Raw genomic sequence first — 19,756 nt, forward strand, 5'->3', positions numbered from 1 at the left:
TCTGGCTTTCTGAATAGCTGGGATCACAGGCATGCACCACAGTGCCCAGTGATTAGGTTTTGCTTTCAAAGTACAAAAGCAAACCCATGTATTATACATTTATCAGGGTTTAGAGAACAGGATAATAATACTATACAGTGAGGGCTTTCTCAAAACTGGATACTGGGTTAAACTAAGCTTAACTTAGCTTGACAGCTTCACTAAGCTGTCGCATTCCCTTCTCATGGAATATATATATAATATATGGAATATATATATAATAATAGTAGAAATTATTATTAATCTTGTTTTGCAGAAGAGGAAACAGATTCAAGAACTTGGCTGAGATCCCACGACTGTCAGTGGCAGGGGGCTCCGCTGTCAGGGCTGAATGGGAGGCACTGGTTCTTAACTAACCACCAGCACACATACCCCATCTGGGGAACAAGTCCCAGAGCAGTGACCCGGGATGTACAGAAATCAATCCTTGCCAAGACCAGGCATGCTTCATGCTTCCTGAAGGTTTCTACCTAACTGGACAATCTGAAATTGCTTTTTGACCTTCAGATAGAATGTTTAAAATCATTTAAAAACTCTCCACCTAGGAGGCAGCTGATGATTCTAATATATGCTGTTTTTTTTCTTAACTACTGTTGCTGTTTTATATTTTTAATTGAATGTTTTAAATTTTGTGCTTGCACCCTGAAGCTATTTTATTGTGAAGCATGCAATTTTATAAATCAGATTTGATAAAACCCAATGATTAAAGCCTCTGATTGCAGAGGGGGATGGCTAAAGAGCAGAGATTTCAATTTAGAACTTAAGACCAGAATTTATGCAGAAAATTTCATGAGCACAGTAGCTTCCATTCCCAGTTTTATTTGTATCCTGCTGGTTTGAACAGCTGGAATGTTGGTAAAAGTGAGGCATCAGCAGAAACACACCTCATTAGCTTCCACATTTGGTATGGTTTACGGAAGAGGAGAGGATGTGTTCGCTGTACTATCTTACTGTCCACGTGTCCTGCCAGCGACTCGTGGGCTTCAAGGTGGCTTGGAAAAGGGGACCAGTGGCCATAAGATGCATGCCAGCAAAATTCCTCAAGTCTTCTTCTCTCTGGCCACATCTGTTTTTAGAGAATACTTAACTCTATGAAGCCCTTAGTGAATTCATTTTCAAACATACTTTCATGAAAATTAAGATTCAAGACCCAAGATTAATGTTGGGCATAGAGCAGACGCTGTGTGGCGATTCTTCCAGAATAATCAACTAATCCACTTTTGGGAGCTCAATTAGAGCCTCAAAATGTTAAAAAATTGAAACAATGCACTAGAAAACAGCAAAGAAAGATGTGTGAGTACACACACAGACAGTAGTTTGAGGCTTCCCCACTTCGGCACTGATTTGCTATACAGTTTTGCTCTTTGAGACAAAGAGGCATAAGATGGGTGCTCTGATCTTCAAAGGCTTTTCCTTTGGGGGCTGGAAAGTTTGGAAAGGCTTTGGGTCAACTCTGGTTTTCATGAGAGCTCATCTATTGGTATTTTTAAATGATTAGTTCTATGGTGTGTGACTTCTGGTTTCTTCATTAGTTACCTTATGGTACCAGGATATGTATGACTAAGGTCCTACTCTAGGAATGCCCTTCTCCACTAAGCTCCAGATGTGGGGTCTACAGTAACCATTGGATGGCTCCCCTCACAAATGTTGGCCCCCATATTAAGTAGACTGGCAGCAGATTGCCTACAGCCCACCATGGGCACTGGCCAAGCCAGCTTCTACCTTCATTGCTCCTGTGATATTTGCCAATGTCCACGTTGATTTCTCTCAACAAGTGTCTCAGTCACTGGTCACCAGAATTAACTTTTGTCAGGCCTCAACAATAAGAAACCTTAATGTGTCAGTTCCAGACTGCTACCTGATATGTCCAAACTGGCCATTGTTGATGGATTTCTACTTTCTTGCCCCTAGAGAAGGCAGTCACTCCTACAGCTACATATGCTGGGGAAACATGGGGCTAATTCAGAGGAAAAGCAGCAGCTCCCACAGGGTTGGGCAGTTGCAGCACAGAACATCTCTGCATTCTTTATAACCTCCTCATCCCAGTGGTGCCTGGCAAAAAGATGAAACAGAAGGCTTACAACCATGGTGCTTACATTTAACTTACAACATGGGAAACAATGGTCATATAATTTTTTTTTTTTTTTAATGAGATGGAGTCTCGCTCTGTCACCCAGGTTGGAGTGGTGGCGCGATCTCAGCTCATTGCAACCTCTGCCTCCCTGGTTCCAGCGATTCTCCTGCCTCCTCCCAAGTAGCTGGGATTACAGGCACGTGCCATCACGCCTGGCTAATTTTTGTATTTGTAGTAGAGATGGGGTTTCACCATGTTGGCCAGGCTGGTCACGAACTCCTGATTTCAAATGATCTGCTCACCTTGGCCTCCCAAAGTGCTGAGATTACAGGCATGAGCCATCGAGCCTGGCAAATTCTTGATATAAATAAGCTACCCCAACTCCAGGAGGGAAAATAACATATGTCATAACATGGTGGTTTTAAAATATATCAACAGTTCTTTGACACTCTTCCCTTCACTAGGTGATGCCAGCCCCTTGGGTATTGACTAGACTTAGAGACTTGCTTCTAATAAACAGAATATGGTAGAAGTAATGGCGTGTGACTTCTGGGATATTATAAAAGGTGTTGCAGGGCCCTTCTTGCTCTCTGTCTTGACCCACTTGCTCTGGAGGAAGCCACTCAAGCAGCTCTAGGGAGGAGCCCAGGTGGTGAGAAACTGAGCCCGCCAGTCAAGAGCCAGCATCACTTGAAGGCAGGTTCTCCCACACCAGTCCGGTACATGATGGCAGCTCTGGCTGCAACCTCATGAGAGACTATGAGCTAGAACCCTGCAGTTAAGCTGCTCCTGGGTTCCTAACTCTCAGATAATGTGTGAGATAATACATGTTTGTGCTTTTAAGCCACTAAGTTTTGGGATGGTTTGTTATGCAGCAGTGGATGACTAATACCATATGAATAATGGAAGTCCACAGATATTTGATCCATGATTTCAGTTGTCTCTTAACTCAGTCTTCATCAGTTACCTCACGATAATTCCATGCCAGAATATGTTTGATGAAGGTCCTATCCTAGGAATTCCCTTCACAAGCAAGCCCTAGATACTGGGTCTACACAGACCACCGGATGGCTGGCTCATGTTGGCTGCCATATTGAGTACACTGGCAGCAGACTACCTTGCATCTTCCCTCACCCTCTATAGCAGTGTAATGTCCTGAGTTTTATCTCCTTTGTGTTAAGAAAGAGAGTGAAGAAACCTCCCAGAGCTAGGCTGCCAGATCCTGAAGAGAGATTAGGGGTTCTAGAGAGTTCTCAAGTGAAACACTGAAGCTTTGAGTCTATCATTGAATATGGGCTGGAAGGGTCACTACAATTGACACTAATCAAAATTACAGTGACTCACAACAGTCTGGCAGGGAGCCAAGTGACTGTGATGATACACACTGAAAAACCAGTCAGATACCCACCCCAGTCCTCTTCCCACATCATCACATAATGTGGAATGCAAGAAACAGCTTTGGAAAAGAAATGAAGAATTTTACTTACTTCATGATGAAAATGTAGATAAGATACATCAGCACAAGGACCAAAGACTCCCACCTGTGTGTAAACCAAGAACAGTTAAAGACAGTCATGGACATCTGTGAAACTCACCTGCCTCCTTTTTAAAGACATATTTGATGCAAACGGCCAGGATAGTAAGGAGAAGGCAGACGGCAACCAGATGACAGATATTTCCTGGTCTAGAGACATTCTCTATGCTGCATAAGGCTGTCAACCATCTTTCTCTTCTCTCCTCACCAAAAGGGAAAATGCCCCTTCCTCTCTGTTATTTGTCACCTAAAAGAGCTCTTTGAAAGCAGCAAGCCTTTCATACATGTTGCTGAATATAGGTCAATATGTATACACCTGGTCTCAGCTTAATCATTCACTGAAACTATTCAAATATATTTAAATATATTTACAAGGGGAAACTAAAATTAGAGGAATTGACGGGAGTGCCTGAGGGATTGTTGGATATATAGGAGCCAGGGATAAAGGGTAGAAATGGGGAGAGAGGCAGGCAGACAGACAGACGGAACCTGGGCAGGGAAGGTACCAGCCGAAGAGTAAGAAGGAATAAGTGAGAAAACATCCCACAGGAAGGAAGAAAAGAAAAACCCGCTAGAATGTGCCTTGAGCTTCTAATAGTCTGAATACTTCTGTTTATCTTAGTGGCTTCCAACTAAAATCCAGGAACTTGTTTTCCAGGTTTCGCTTTAGCTACAGAATTAAATCAGCTCATTGAGGGAATAATTTTGGCTTCAATGGTAGGTTACTGGAGAATGGTCAGATGAGGAAACTCCAGGTTGTACCCATCCTTCCTTTTCTCTTTTCAAATTCCACATCTAGAAGCTGATCCTAGAGAAATATGTGGTCAAATGTGAAAAGGATACATACACAGGGGTTTTTCCTGCAGCAGTGTTTATAAAAAGTGAAAAGCTGGAAAGAAGCCAGATGGTTATAAAATAGGGCACTGGGTACATAAATGATAAGTAGGTTCATGTATCCATTAAGAATGATTATGCAGGCTGGGCACAGTGATCCGCTCCTGTAATCCCAGCAGTTTGGGAGGCCGAAAGGATCACTTACGTCCCCAAGTTCCAGAACAGCCTGAGCAACATAACAAGACCCCGTCTCCAGAAAAAAATTAAAAAATTAGCCAGGTATGGTCGTGTGCCCCTGGAGTCTCAGCTACTTGGGGAGGCTGAGGCGGGAGGATTGCTTGAGCTCAGGAGATGGAGGCTACAGTGAGCTATGATCACACCACTGCACCACAGCCTGGGTGACACAGTAAAACCCTTTCTTCCCTCTCCCCTCCAAAACAAATTATGCAAAGATGTATATATTTATTTTAGAAAGTGCTCAGATGCACTATTGAGAGAGGAAATCAGGGTATCCAAGCCCTTTCAATTTCTGCCACATTTCTCAGCTTCTGTCATGGCAAAACTTCTTAAAGGGCTGTGCACACTGCATTTCAGTGCCTCTCATTCAGTTGGCAAATTTCTCTAGCCTAACTTCCACACCCACCGATCTCCTGAATCACCTGTCAAGGGCACCAGTGATTTCCATCCACACCAATCCAAGGATGAGTGGGTGGTTGTCCGTCATCGTGTTCTATTTCCTGGTAGCATCTGAAAGGAGATCATCTGCCCCACTTCTTAAAACCCTCTCTTCTGACTGCTGAGAGGCCACAACCCTGGCTTCCTTCCTGCCCCCAGCTTCTCCTTCTCCATCTCCTTTACCTCCTCCACTCCTTCAGTTCATCCTCTCATTATTGGGCCATCTTTATTGTCTATGTTTTCTCCCTAGGTGACCTCATCCTGACCTATTGCTATAAACACCAAATACATGATAATGACCCCCAATTTACACATCCACACCACACCTCTCTCCAGCTCCAGATTCATATATTTGGCCTCTGCACCTGGAAGTCTAAATGTCTATCAGAACAGAATTCTTCATTCTGACTTCCTAGCCTCCTTTAAAAACAAAAACAAACAAAAAACCCCAAAAAAACCCTGGGCTTTGTCCTTTCAGTCAACTGTACCACTCCCTGCCCAGTCAAGCCCAGAATCTGGAAATCAATATGGAGCACTCCCTTTTCCTCACTCCCATATCCATCGGACTCTGTGTCTCAAGTATTTCATTAATCATTGACCTCTTTCCTCTCTACTGTGCCCTCCCTGGGTCATTTTCACTTCAACCTCTGAACTGGTTTCCTATGGGAGCATGTCACTGCACTTCTTAAAATCTTTACTTCCCAAAATGCCTAAGAAAAAAATGAAAGTTTCCTTTTTCCTTGCAAATCCTGGCCTTTTCTTCTCTCTCCAAGTCGTCTCGTGTCCTATCTGTGCCCCACCTCACTGGCCTTTCATCTGCACACAGCCGTCTCTTTCCCTCTCCCAGAGCCTTTGCACTGAATGTTCTTTTGTCCAGGAATACCTTTCCCTTCACTCCTTGGCTGGCCGCTTTTATCCTGCAGATACCAGCTTTTAAATATCACCTCCTCCAAGCAATCATCCCTGCCTACCCCTGCCCGACTTTCTCTCACATGACCCTGTTTATGTTCTTCAAACCTCTAAGCAGTCCGTGATTATCTTGTTTATATATTTATTACTCATTTATTATGTAACTAACACCTGTTTCTAGCAGTCACTTGACATCACTCCTCACACCTGACACCTTCCCTGGTATCTGGTGTCTCATTTTCCAGAGATTTAAAATGCCGACAGCTGATTTCTCCCCACGCAGACACCCCCAGGTCTTGCCCACTTGCCTCTTCTCCCCAGCACAAAGCAGCCCTCAGCTCATCTGTGCAGGTGACACTCCCTCCAAACATCAATTTTCAGTTGCAAAATGCCTCCAGTGGCCTGAACATAGTTCTTATCTCATCGACACCAATGTATACGTAGCATACACTTCATGGTGAAAAGTGAGATTCATTCACAGCCCATTCATTTGGAAGGAACAGGCTCCCAGGATCTGAAGGGATGTCACGTTTACTGCTTAGATGCATTTTAATAGATTCAGTGAGAAGTCACCAGAAAATGAATCAACTTTAATGAAATATTGTAGTCAGATTGAATTAAGTCCAGCACTTTCTAAACAGGTATATGTATGCTCTTTCTAATTCTTTTAGATCTTTTCAATTTTTTTACTCATCAAAAGCCCTTCTGTTGCAATATTCAAACCAGGTTCTCTCTGGCCATTTTACAGAGATGCCTGTAGGACAAGATTCCTTGCTTTTGTTGACATTTCAAGTTTGCTCTGTTGGCGTTCAGACACAGGGCTCACCAGGCTTCCTCCCCAGTGAACCCAGCGGGCTCTAGGAGGCCTCTGTGCCGCCCCACCTGCTGTTCCTTGTGCATTTTTGACCTGGTTGAATTTGGATCATCAAGCCTTGGCCTAACGCTCTTCAGGGCCCTTCCCCCCACCCCCTCTCCTCAGTGTGGTGAGCCTCTCCACGTGGTCCCATAGTTACATGTCAAGGGTCTGCATCCCTCCAGCCTGAGAGAGCTCCAGGTCGGGCAAGCTCTGGTTTTGTATGACATGTTTCCCTGGCGTAGAGGTGGTGCTTAGGAAGCATCCAGACCTTGGAAGTCACTCGGCCCTCCTTGGTCCCCTTTCTCGCCCTTCCACCTAGGACGCTGGGCACCTTCTCCCCTTTCCTCCTGAGCACACCTCACCCGCTGTCCTCTGAGGATCCCATTCTGTAGCTGATCTGGGTTTGTTTCTTCCCTCCCCAGGCTTCCATTTTGAATCATTTTCAACAGGTCCCTGATTCTCACCAAAGACGGTTCCTTTTCAGATGTGAGGACTGCTCCTCTCCTCACCTGGGTACACTGTTGGCTCTGGTTTCCTGAACACGGCCCAGAACAGCAAAAGCTGTTCTCCAGCCCCACCAGGAAGAGTTTCCAGGTTGCAATCCCAGGGTCTCTTTTCTCTCCCAAAGTCACAACTTCAGACTCAAAAGAGGAAACCAAACCATCGCCCTGCGTTCTTTAGTTTTCTTGTTGGGCCTTCAGACTCCCTGGAGACACATTCCAAATTCCTTCTGGGAACATCACAGGCTTGCTCTGTGGGTCGAGCATACATCCTAATAGGTGGGCCTCTGACACTTTTTTTTCTTTTTTTTTTTGAGACAGAGTCTTGCTCTGTCACCCAGGCTGGAGTGCAGTGGCGCAATATTGGCTCACAACAATCTCCGCTTCTAGGGTTCAAGCTATTCTCCAGCCTCAGCCTCCCGAGCAGCTGGGACTACAGGTGTGCATCACCATGCCTGGCTAATTTTTGTATTTTCAGTAGAGACAGGTTTTCACCATGTTGGCTGGGCTGGTCTCGAACTCCTAACCTCAAGTGATCCACCTGCCTCAGCCTCCCAAAGAGCTGGGATTACAGGCGTGAGCCACCATGCCCGGCCGATGCTTCCTATGTCAAGTGTCTTTTAGCGCATAGGCACCTAACCGAAAAGCACTCAACACCATTCCCCTGCCTCTTCCCTGCTAAGAGAACCCCACCCACTAGGTCGAGGCAGCAAATGGAGCCCTTCTGATCTCAAAGAGGGTGCGCCTGGCCCCTAGGCCCTGAGGATGAATCATGATTGGTCTAAAGTGGTCATTCTAATCTCCCTGGCTGCTCAGTGGTCAAGGCAGACCCTGCTGTGACCAAAGAGACGCAAGATGGAAGTGTGCCAAAAAAAACAACAGTGCCGCTTCTTCCTCCTTCCTTTCTTCAATATAAACTTGGTGGCTGGGACTGCAGCAGCAATCTTGGGACCATTAGGCAAAGGCCAGGGGAAATGCAGAGCCACGGCACCACGTACATCCGGGGCACTGATAGTAAGAAAAATACACCACTATGTATTCAATACGCTGTAGCTGGTTCTTCTAGTACCTGCTACTAAAATCAATCCTGTCAACCGCCATTTTTTGACTGAATGTGACTTCCTGCAGAATGCTGCTTCAGGAATGGTGAAAGAATCTGAACTGCATGACAGGGGTACTTTGTCCTGGTGTATTTGTATTTGACAAAGCTCACTTCCTCCTAAAGAGTACTGTAGTTTCAAAATAAACACAATTGAAATTTGTTTCCTTTTGAGGATTTTTGGGGGTGAACTGGTTACCTGCCTTGAAATCTCTAGGCCATGCTGGAATGTTCTATAACAAGGAATGGAACTCTCTGTTAAAGGTATTTTCAAAATGTTACTGTGCTTTGATTGCACAGACTGAAGACTCTGATTTTAAAGAGAGAAATCAGCACCTAGACGCACCATTTCAGCAAAATAAATGGTCATGATTGGCTTGGTAAGAAGATAGAAGAAGCGAACAGTAAAAAATTCTTAAACTTCCATATATTTTGCATCCATTAAATGAGAAGTTGAAATCCCTGGGAGTCCCAAAGTAGTTAAGGGCCAGTGGCACAGACTTTAATTTCTCAGCCTCACTCATGTGCAAAATGCTCTTCATCAGCCCATGCATGTAATAACAAGTTACACGACAGGCCAGTGCTCTGGGAAGAATGTAGTTCTGGTGCCACCAAGGCCCCCCAGGCCAGTTCTTCCCTGGAAGCCACAACTGTGCATGACTTGTGATTCCAACACCCCCTAGATAGCTCAAGACACACCTGGGGATTTGCAACTCATGTATCCATGGCCCTCCCAGCGTCGGTGCTCAGGGCAAGGGCTCTGATGACTTGTACCTTCCAGAATCTAGACCCTTCTGCTGCAGGCTCGGGCACCTACCCTAGGATGGGGTTACCTAACATCATGGGAAAAGCCTTAGGAATGAAGATGAAATAGACACTCCTTTTCTTGCTCCAAACCACCTGAACTATCCTGAGATGTTTTGAGGATACGGAGTGAAATGGGCTGATGGTGAGGCCTGCCTTCTTCACGTGCCACAGCTCTCATACAGCAATGCCATGGAGGTGGTAGAAAAGACAGCTCCCTCTAAGGCTGACAGCAAACCACCCTGGGTGGCCTTTCCTAACATGTTTCTGCACAACAGCAGCGCACACATTTCTGAGATCAACTGTGATCACAACTTGTTTGTCTTTTGGGGAGTGTCATTAGCAAAGACTAGCACCACTGAGCAACGCTGAAGCAGTTACTGTTTGCTAAGGCGGAGCAGTGGTTGTGCTAACTACGCCATCAGCTTCTGGAAGTCTTCTTGTGCTGCACTTTATCCCCAAGGACATGGGGGAAAAATGCCCCTCACTCCATTTGGCGGCCACCTCCAGGATGATATAACAAGGAGGCTCTCTGATCTCAGGTGCTCCTGGGCATGTCAATTCCTTTCAGCCTATTGGTCAGTATGATTCAAAGAAGACCTCTTATTTTCTCCTAGCTATCTCCTCCTCTTTCTTCTTGCAAAGAGGAGACAGAGTTAGCAAAAGTATCTTAATACCCTGACATGGCAAGTAATATTTATCATCAGTGTGATGGGTTCTCCACTGCCCCCTAATTCTGAAAATCAGAGATGTCCTCAGATACAGAGAGGCCCACTCCAACAAAGAGTTAGCAGTCATTTTGCTGAGAGTGAAGGCTGGTGGACACTACTTTTTCTGGCTCATTCATAGCTTTCAATAATACCGGGAGATTTTCTACCTACACCTATTCCTAATATGTTATTTCACATTGCTTACCTCTGTAGATCAAATATTCGGAAAATATGTAACGAGAATGCACAATACATTCAATTTCCATTTCCATTTCAAACACGTTTGATTTGCTCAGAACCCATCTCGAAAACAAGGATTGGAACAGTTGGCCAAATGCAAATGTCTTCCCATATATTTAATTTGGGCAACAGTTTCTATCAAAATAAAAAATCCCCAACAACGCCAATTTTCAGAGCTCCAAGATCTTTTGAAAGTCAGGGGGAACTTTAATGGGTTAATGGTCACAGAAGTGCCTGGGTCTTAATTCCTAAGATAAACATGGGATTGGGAACATGGAGCTTGGTTTGGACACAATTTTTTTTTTTTTTGAGATGGAGTCTCCCTCTGTCGCCCAGGCTGGAGTGCAGTAGTGTGATCTCAGCTCACTGCAAGCTCGACCTCCCAGGTTCACGCCATTCTCCTGCCTCAGCCTCTTGAGTAGCTGGGACTACAGGTGCCTACCACCACGCCCGGCCAATTTTTTGTATTTTTAAGTAGAGACGGGGTTTCACTGTATTAGCCAGGATGGTCTCAATCTCCTGACCTCGTGATCCACCCGCCTCGGCCTCTCAAAGTGCTGAGATTACAGGCGTGAGCCACTGTGCCCGGCCAAAAGATCAGTCAAATCTTAACTCTGCCCTAGCACATGGCTGACTGTAGAAAGACACAACTAAGCCATGATGTCCAGACATAGGATGATAAAGACATTTAGATATTAGGGTCTCAAATAGAACCCTGCCACTCTAGCCCAAGAGAAAAGGTCTTGACTCTGTGAAAATGAATTTAATTTCTCCCCTGAGGTGTGCAGAGGGTTGCTAGGAAATTTTCCTCATTCTAAGCTGTCATGACACTTCCCTTTCTTTCCTGAATCCCTTCAATATATTTGGCTCTGCAATATAACATTCGGAAATGAGAAGGGGGAAGTGAGGTACTTACCAGGAAACTTTTTCATCATAAATGAACTGTGAAAAAATAAAAAGAATAGAAGATTAGACACACACACACACACACACACACATGCACACATACACATGCTTTAAGGCTGCACACAGTGTCCACCTTGTTCCTGGGATGGTGTAATCAGGACTGGGTTGTCCTGGGACCTGGAGTCCCTGTGGGTAAACTTCCCTCTGTACTGGTTTGGCCTTTGGCCAGTGTTAGTGGAATGAGGTGTTGATAGATCAGGGTGGGCATGTGTGGAAAAGAGCAGCCTCAGGTAATTCCCTTCTTCCTGCAATTTCTGTACAACATCAGAGTGACAGGGAAGTGTGACTAACCTGCTTTGTAAAGCAAGGCCCATTGTAGAATCTTAGATCTGCAAGGGGATGCAGGAGCTCAGCAGGTACTTCCAAATATTAGTCTCTGTAAGATTTCTGCATGTCTGTGCATCTTCAGTTTTTATGCAAGTGCTTGGATTTCTATGGGCTCAATTTTTTCTTTTAATTGATTTTTTTTTGTTTCCTTAAAATAATTTATTTTCAAAGGAAACTTCACATCACAACCAGAAGTAGAGGATCAACACTCCTTGCCATCACCCCGAAAAATAAGTGCAATAACAACAAATGGTGTTTGCAGATCCCATCTGGACACTGTTGGCTGCCCAAGCCCTGGGCATGGTCCTGCCCTTTCACTAAGGAAGAATATTAGGGGTCAGAAGCAGTCAAAAGCACACTAGCACCCCACTGAGGTTTACTCATCAGTTAGGACTTGAAAGAGAATACAGAGAAAATACACGGCAGGATTTAATCTACTGAAGTCTTGGTCTATATACCATCTAAAATCATTCCCCACCTTGCGGGGGCAGGGGGGAAACCTAGTGTAATCCTTTGATTATACAGGGAAACTGAGTCACAGAGAACATAAGTAATTTTCCTGGGGTTGCTCCATTTGCTGCAGAATTGGCTCGAGAACTCAGCCCCAGCTCCGAATTTGGTGTCCTTTTCATGACACACATGGCTGATGATATGTTGCCGAAATCGAATGAGTACACCTATATTTCATAGAAACAGGAAGACGACGACATGGTTCGTAGCTCTTTCTTCTCAAGGACAAGAAGGACAACTGCTTTGAGTATGGTCGTCTCAGAGTGGCCTTTCCTTTAGAGGCAGCAGCCCTCTGCAGACTGAAGCAGACACTTGCAGGACACTCTGGGTGTCAACTGCCATCACAGCTTGGAGATGGGAAACTCGGTTAACAAAGCGGGCATGGCATCAGCCCCCAGCCAGGGCAGTAACCACCAGCTGGGTAGAGACGTAGAGAACACCTCAGGCCACCGGTCACAAAGCGCATAAAAGGAATTCTTTCTAATTATCTTGAAGGTCAAAATGAGGATGAGGAGGAAGGAGCTGTCTCATTTGTAACTCATTCTTCCTAACAAGCCATTGGAAACGTGGGCTTCATCATTTTTGTTACTTTCTTCTTTATTATCAGATTCAACAAGTTGACATTGGGATGACAATGTCAAACTAGAATGGGCAGAGAATTAAAGAAATAAAGGCAACAATCTCACAATCCATGTTGAATGGCATGGAACCCATCCCCTAGAAGGCATTGACAGCTCTTTTCTATAACCCCCACCCCCACTTTCTTTTTTTGAAAAAAGATTGTTGCCAAAAAATCATGGAGCAGATCAAATTATTTAAGATAGAAAACATTTTCTATTAATTGAAGTTAATTCAATATTAGTCCTTGCGGCAGGCTGGAACAATCAATTTGTAGCCACTTAAGAGAACAGAAGATATTGAGAAAGAGTTTATTAGACCAGGCCAATTTAATTTTCTTCTATCAGGGAAGGCAGGCAATAACATAGAATATGAAAGCAGCTTTTAGAAAGCCCTTATTCTGTGTGATCCTCCCCATAGGTGGGACACAGATTCTGCAAAGGAAAAGCTTGGAGATTGCTCACGCTGGAAGAAAGTACTCTTCCTGTCTGCTAGCAGTCAGCCCTGAGATTCATAGGGCTTTAGCTACTGATCATTTCAATGATCATAGCAAAGAAAAAGTGAGATTTGGCTTAATTTTAGGAGGGACCCCAAACAGGGGCACAATAATCAGAGAAACAGTGGGCAAATCTGGGTGAGACTGGACAAAATATGCAATTAGGGCCACAGCTTCATGACCCTGGAGTCAAGAGGATGGTTGTGGCTTGGGGAGCTGTGGTTGGGGATATGGTTCAGGGAGGCAGACAGGGAAAGAGAAATGCAGGTGATTTCACTACAAGTACTAACTAATGGTGGAGATCTGGAAACATGCAAATAACTGATATAGTTTCCCCTCTGATCTTTGCCTGGTGTGAAGATGCCCCATCACTCAGAATGCATAAAGGTAGATGAAGAGGAGGAGGAGGAGGAGGAGGAGGAGGAGGAGGAGGAGGAGGAGGAGGAGGAGGAGGAGGAGGAGGAGGAGGCGGCGGCGGCCTCCACAAAGCCAGGGCTTCTCTACCCTGTGGATGACGGCAAACATCATTCAGGTTTATCCTTCTCCTTTAAGAGGATTGTGTGGAGGAATGAGAGGACTCAGAAAAGAACAATGAAATGAACAAAAGGGACTAGAAATCAGGCCTCTGAGAAAATTTAAATTGGCTTGGCACAGTGGCTCATGCCTGTAATCCTAGAACCTTGGGAGATCAAGGTGGGAGAATCACATGAGCCAGGAGTTTGAGGCTGCAGTGAGCTATGATCTGGCCACTGCTTTCCCACCTTGGGGAGACAGCAAGACCCTGTCTCTAAAAAAAACTCTAAACAGAAGCAGGGCTTCCTCATCATGAGAAAGGAGGTGGAGATGAGCTATGAACTGCCTGTGAGCATTCCACCATTAGTTAGTACTTGTAGTGAAATCACCTGCATTTCTCTTTCCCTGTCTGCCTCCCTGAACCATATCCCCATATTTGGGGAACAAGCAGCTGGTCATCGCCTCTTCTGAAGACTGGAAATTAGGACTGGCACTGTTTGCAGAACGTTCCATCTGGAGGGTACCTTGCTGGACCATCTTGATGGAGCATTTGAATCGATCCCTCGGAAAACTCTTCCAACAACAAGGATGAGGTTCCTTTCACTTGAATTTGCCGAAGGTTAGGAAATGAATTTGTTATTCTTTAAAGATTTCATGTTATTCAATACACTTAAGACACGTGTTGCATATCCCTCTGTAGTTTATGCTGTACTAGCTGAGAGTAAAAGAAATCAAAGCAACATCCCCTACCCCTTAGATCAGTATTACTAGTGTAGAAGAAAAGTTGAAATCATTTCTTTCTAGACTAGAAGTTGCACCCGCAGTTCCTCCAAAGGACCACTAAGTGGTGCTCACGTTCCAGTCCTCCCTCCATGTCCAGCCTGCCAAGGTAGTGAAGTTGAAATGAAGTCAGTTCAAGTCCATTTTCGCAGCTCTATTAAATCTCCTGGAAGGAAGGGAAGCACCTCAAGGCAGGCAGCCTACTGAAGGCGGCTTCAGCCGCTGCTGTCTTGGGGCAAGGTGGTGTTTCAGGGGCAGGTCCTGCCCGGTGCTCTGTCCTGCGGTCAACACTTAGTCCTCAACAATGAGTTGCACTTGAGGGACCTCCTGTTGTGGGCTTTGGAACTGACTCAGCTTCTTCCCCATCACATTTGTGAAAGCAAGCCTTGGGTAAGCAGTTCTGCTCTCTGTGCCCTGTTGGTTCTGTTTGGGGGCCAGGTACAGAGACCACCAAGGGTGATACTGATAGCTGGGTCTCAGATCTGCTGAGCACCAGCTGGCCAGGGGGCCTCTGCCCTCTGACCCACATGTGGTTCATCCAAAGCTACCCTTGGCTTCGCCCTAAGGTTTCCACGTGTCCTGCTGCTGAGCTAAATGTTAAACAGGAATGAATTTGAAAAAAGCACTCATTTCCTCCAGGCTTCAGAGAAACGGCTGGGTACCATGGAAACCGGCTTTTCATTCCTGGTGTCTGCTCCAGAATTCTTCCAAGCAAGACGGGCTTACATCAGGCCGGCGAATCCCTGGATATCAGAACAACCCAGAGAGCTGCCAAAGGAATGGAGTGCTCAACATGGAGAAGCAGGGGAGGAAGCGCCGGGAGCCCCTAGTATATGCGGGAGAGAAGAGGCTGGCTGAGCTGGGAGGCAGGTGGCTGTCTCAACATCGCCATGTCAGCCCCTGGGTTTGCTTACTGTAAATTGTAACCATGAAGCAGGAGAGGCCGCACTGCTGAAGCTAAGACTTCATAGCATGTACTGTAATCACTGGCACCATGAGAATTTTAAGCAGTGAAAATAATAGGAGAAAATCAACATCATCATTTTCTTTCAAGAGACTGAAACCTGAAACTCTTTCCTTCCTTGCTGTAAAGAAAACAGCCCCCCGTAGACTTTTCCCACTCAATATCACGGGAACTCCCTTGAGTGGGTGTAGTTCTCACTTCTTCAGCTCTCGGGTGGGGGTGCAGATGGCTTAGCTAAGGCCATGGTGATTTCATCCGAGGAGAGGGATCCAATGGAATACATTGGGAAGCTGGCTGTTAGGCACTAGTATCGCTTATTTCAAAGTTAAGCAGAAATTCCTACTTCAGGATGTCTTGTAGGCTGGCTTGATTGATGAAGGTTGTGGTTGCAGAAGGGCAGGGAAAAAATGACCTACAGGCATGGCTTTAGCAGAGCTGATCATGTTGTATAAATATATAAAGGCAGGCTACAGGAAAGAAAAAAGGATAAGTACTGAGGATATAGGAGATGGGGATTGTTAAACCAAAAGGACTATGTTTGCTGGGCAGGGAAAACCAAAATCCAACACGTAGCTACAGTTTCCAAGTTGTTTTCCTTGTTAGAGATGAGAGGCTCCTCTCTGGGGTCTCCAGGCCAGCGGATGCACTTTCCCGTTCAAGCAGCAAATGAGAGTGTAACCGGCCTCCTAGTTTACCCACTGTCATTAAAGCAGGCCTTTCCTTCCTCCTGTCGACAGCGGGGATTACAAAACAGGCAACCTTTGTAAGACCATAGTCGATTTGTTTAAGGATCTTAAAATTCTGTCAAAGTCATTCTCAGTGAGTATCTTCTTGCTACCACAGTTATTCCGACTTTGCCAGAAAGAGAGCTGAAATGTAATGAGGGGACAATGAGCTGAAGGAACTCAAGTTTTCCAGTATGATAATTTCTTAAAGAACTGAAAGTATATCTACCCTTCGATCCAGCAATCCCACTACTGGGTATCTACCCAGAAGAAAAGAAATCATTCTATCAAAAAGACACCTGCGTGAGTATGTTTATCACAGCACAATTCACAGTTGCAAAGATATGAAACCAACCTAAGTACTCATCAGCTGATGAGTGGATAAGGAAAATATGGTTTATATACACCATGGAATACTACTGAGCCACAAAAAGAAACTAAATAATATCTTCTACAGCAACTTGGATGGAGGCCATTATTCTAAGTGAAGTAACCCAGGAATGGAAAATCAAATACCGTATGTTCTCACTTATAAGTGGGAGCCAAGCTATGTGTATGCAAAGGCATACAGAGTGGTGTCATGGACTTTGGAGACTTAGAAGGCGGGGTGGGAGGAGGGGCAAGGGATAAAAAAACTACGTATTGGATATAATGTACACTACTCAGGTGAAGGGCATGCTAAAATCTCAGACTTCACCACTATATAATTCATCCATGTAACCAAAAATCACATGTACCTCAAAAGCCATTGAAATAAAAAAATAAGAACCCCAAGTTTTCTAAATTAGAGAGAGAAGAGGTTAATTTCCAAGAAAAATGGGTGCAGGAGGGGAGGGTGATGGGTCAGAGGGGCAGGGCCTTGGAGGCCAGCCAGCTGCCGGTGAAGGACAGACTTCCACATGACCTCTGAGATTTCTTCTCTCTCACAGAAAGGGCAAGATACAATCATTTCTAGATTATTTCAGATTAGTTATTTTAATGAAAAAATTCTAGCAGGGGGTGGCTGAAGCTGTTCCCTTCTGCCTAAAAACTAGACCACAAAGTAAGTGAAGGTGACCCTCATCTCTTAACAGGGGGAGTGGGCAGGGGGGTAGGATGATTTTAAGGACTGTAAGAGGAGGATTTTATTGGAGGGCAAGTCCAAATTCTATATTGGGGCAGTAGAGCTGCACCATGTCAGACACCTGCTCTGGTAAACTCGAGGTATTACCGGTCCCTGACCTTGGGTGAATCATTTAACCACCAGAGCCCTGGTGATGCCGTCTCTAAGGTGGGACTCATAAAATAGCTTGCTTGCATAGTCATGAGTATTAAACTAAAAAGTAATTATCAGTAGATCCAACACAGTCCCCTACTGAGGATCAAGTCTATGCTTGTTAAAAATTAAAATTAGTAACACAAGAAGTGTAGTTCCTTGGTCCCACTAGTTGCCTGTCAGTAGCCACGTGTGACTAGTGGCTACCACATTGGACAGCACAAGATTGTAGGCCATTTCTATCACCATGTAAATTCTGCTAGAAGTGCTGGGCACCTGTGGCAGGTGAGTCAGCTGAGCTCTCTCATATCCCTCTGGGTTCCATCCACTAGGGGCCATGAGAATGAATGTCCCAGGGAAGGAAGGAGACGTGTTGGTGTGAAGGAACCTCGCTGCTGTGCCAGTGGTCGGGTTGCCCTGAAGACCCCCAAACTGCTGCCAAGGGCTCACCTGGCCCATCAGCAGACAGACAGCACTTGTGAATTTGGAGTTTCAAGCTGGTGCACGTTACCTGGGACCTGTCCCATAGGGGTATCTGCTTCCCCTGAGGGCTGCCCTCCTCTCCATGTTCACAGTCACCATCCTCCAGCAGAGACGAAGGGTAAAAATAAAGTATTTCTTTTAGAACAGCTGCTAGACTGCCTATGTAGTGAATCATTTGCATTTATGTAAATTACCTGATTATGTAAATTACAGTAACATTTCAATACAAAAAACTGTCCGTCTGCTGGAATTTGGAGAAAAGACAGGACTGGGAGGCCGGAGATACCCAGAGTTGAAGTGCTCACTGTGGGCAGAGGAGAAGCAGCGATGAATCTGCAATGATTTGCACTTGGCTGGTGGGTGGATGGGCACAAGGAAGGGCTCTAAAGAACCTAGAACTCTTTCAGGACTTAAAAGGTGATGTCTGTCTTGCAAAAAGAGACTGAAGGCATTGGGGGAGCCTCCTCAATGCTTTCAGAGCCCCTGTCCAGCCTCTCCATGGCTGGCCAGATGTTTCAAAGTACGGAATGTCACCAGGGCTAAGGGAAAGTTGACTGGGGCTGGGGAAGGGCCCTGAGAAGCACACACTTTATGTCTTTGAAATTATAATTGCTTTAGACAATGACTAAATTCATTTCTTTTGCTTCTCCTTCAAACAAGCAAACTAGAAAATAGCACAGAGGAAAGTTTAAGTGAAATACCCGAATAGGGAAGTGGATCACCCTGCGTCTCCATCCGAGTGAACTGCTCTGAGCTCTGTTGGTTTCGGAATGCACGTGCACTTCCTGCTCCTGTGGTTTTGCTTGTCCCCCCGGGCATGCCCCGCCCGCATCAGCTGACATTTCAGCCATTTTGAATCCAGGTCATAAGGACTCTATTAGCACTTTCCTGATCCTCCTCTGAACCCTCGGCCCCTCAGCAGCCATCAGCGTCTCTGGAGAAGTCGCCGTGCCTCTCTGTGGGTCTCCAGGCCCCACGGTTTGTCTCCAGGGCTCCTCTGCTGAGGTCTGAAGAACCCCTTGGTGGGCATGTATACAGAACAGCATCTGGTCCTGCTTAATCCTGACTTGCCCTCTGGGTGAAGGAGCTCGTTATTGCACAACCTCAGGACACCGACAGTTAACGCCTTCTGAACATTTCAGTGCAGTATAATAGGGAGAGCGGTTTGAAAAAACCCGAATAGTTGAATGCATTGCTTGGGAAGGTTGGTAATTATTTGGTGGGTACGAGGAAGGGCTTTTAAATAAAGGAATTTCAAGTGCTCATTGCAGAGTCCTATAGAGAAACTTAGTATTACTTAAGGGAAACCGGAAGAAAAATGATTTTGTTACCATGATATTAGGGGAAACAGAAAGAGGAGAATAAGAAAAAAGACAGAGTGCGTGCGAGCTGTAGCCTCAGGCTGGGGGCATGGAATAGATATGGAGACATTGTGAGAGGTACTTTGTGAACTGCAGCACTTTTGTGTGTGAAACTCTGTTTTACTCCTCATGGACAGTTTCAAATCTCATGTAAAAATGACCCTGGGAGTTTGGCCACTGTTTAACAACAAGAGTTAAGAGTCTACTCAGACTAGCAATAGTCAGAAATCCAGGCAACTAAAGTTACTTAGGTTGCTATCATTCCTTTCCTTTGGGAATCTCAAAACTGACTCTAGAAATTATCATTTCTATGCAACAGATGAATACCCCAAGGAAATGGTTTCCAGCCATATTTAAAGTTGTGTTTCTCAAGATGCAGTTTCTCTGATGCTACTGGCATCAGAATCACCTGTGGGTGAGGGAAGATGTTGGTTAAAAATGCAATTTCCCAGGTGCTACCCAAGAGCCTGTTGAACTAAATAGG

At 45.2% G+C, this 19,756-nt stretch overlaps 1 protein-coding gene across 4 annotated transcripts in view; it reads right to left on the bottom strand.

The window, feature by feature from the left end:
• The window catches only part of SLC24A3 (solute carrier family 24 member 3), a 600,086-nt gene that overhangs the window by 43,908 nt on the left and 536,422 nt on the right, over positions 1 to 19,756 (bottom strand). For all 4 annotated transcript variants that reach the window (XM_063634165.1, XM_063634166.1, XM_055265457.2 and 1 more), the window contains 2 exons: positions 11,191 to 11,216; positions 3,601 to 3,654 (listed from right to left, as the gene is read on the bottom strand). In XM_063634165.1, the coding sequence (XP_063490235.1) occupies positions 3,601 to 3,654; positions 11,191 to 11,216 (80 nt within the window). The remainder of the gene's footprint in view (positions 1 to 3,600; positions 3,655 to 11,190; positions 11,217 to 19,756) is intronic.

Source organism: Symphalangus syndactylus, chromosome 24, assembly GCF_028878055.3.
Source record: "Symphalangus syndactylus isolate Jambi chromosome 24, NHGRI_mSymSyn1-v2.1_pri, whole genome shotgun sequence".
Classification (NCBI taxonomy): Eukaryota; Metazoa; Chordata; class Mammalia; order Primates; family Hylobatidae; genus Symphalangus; species Symphalangus syndactylus.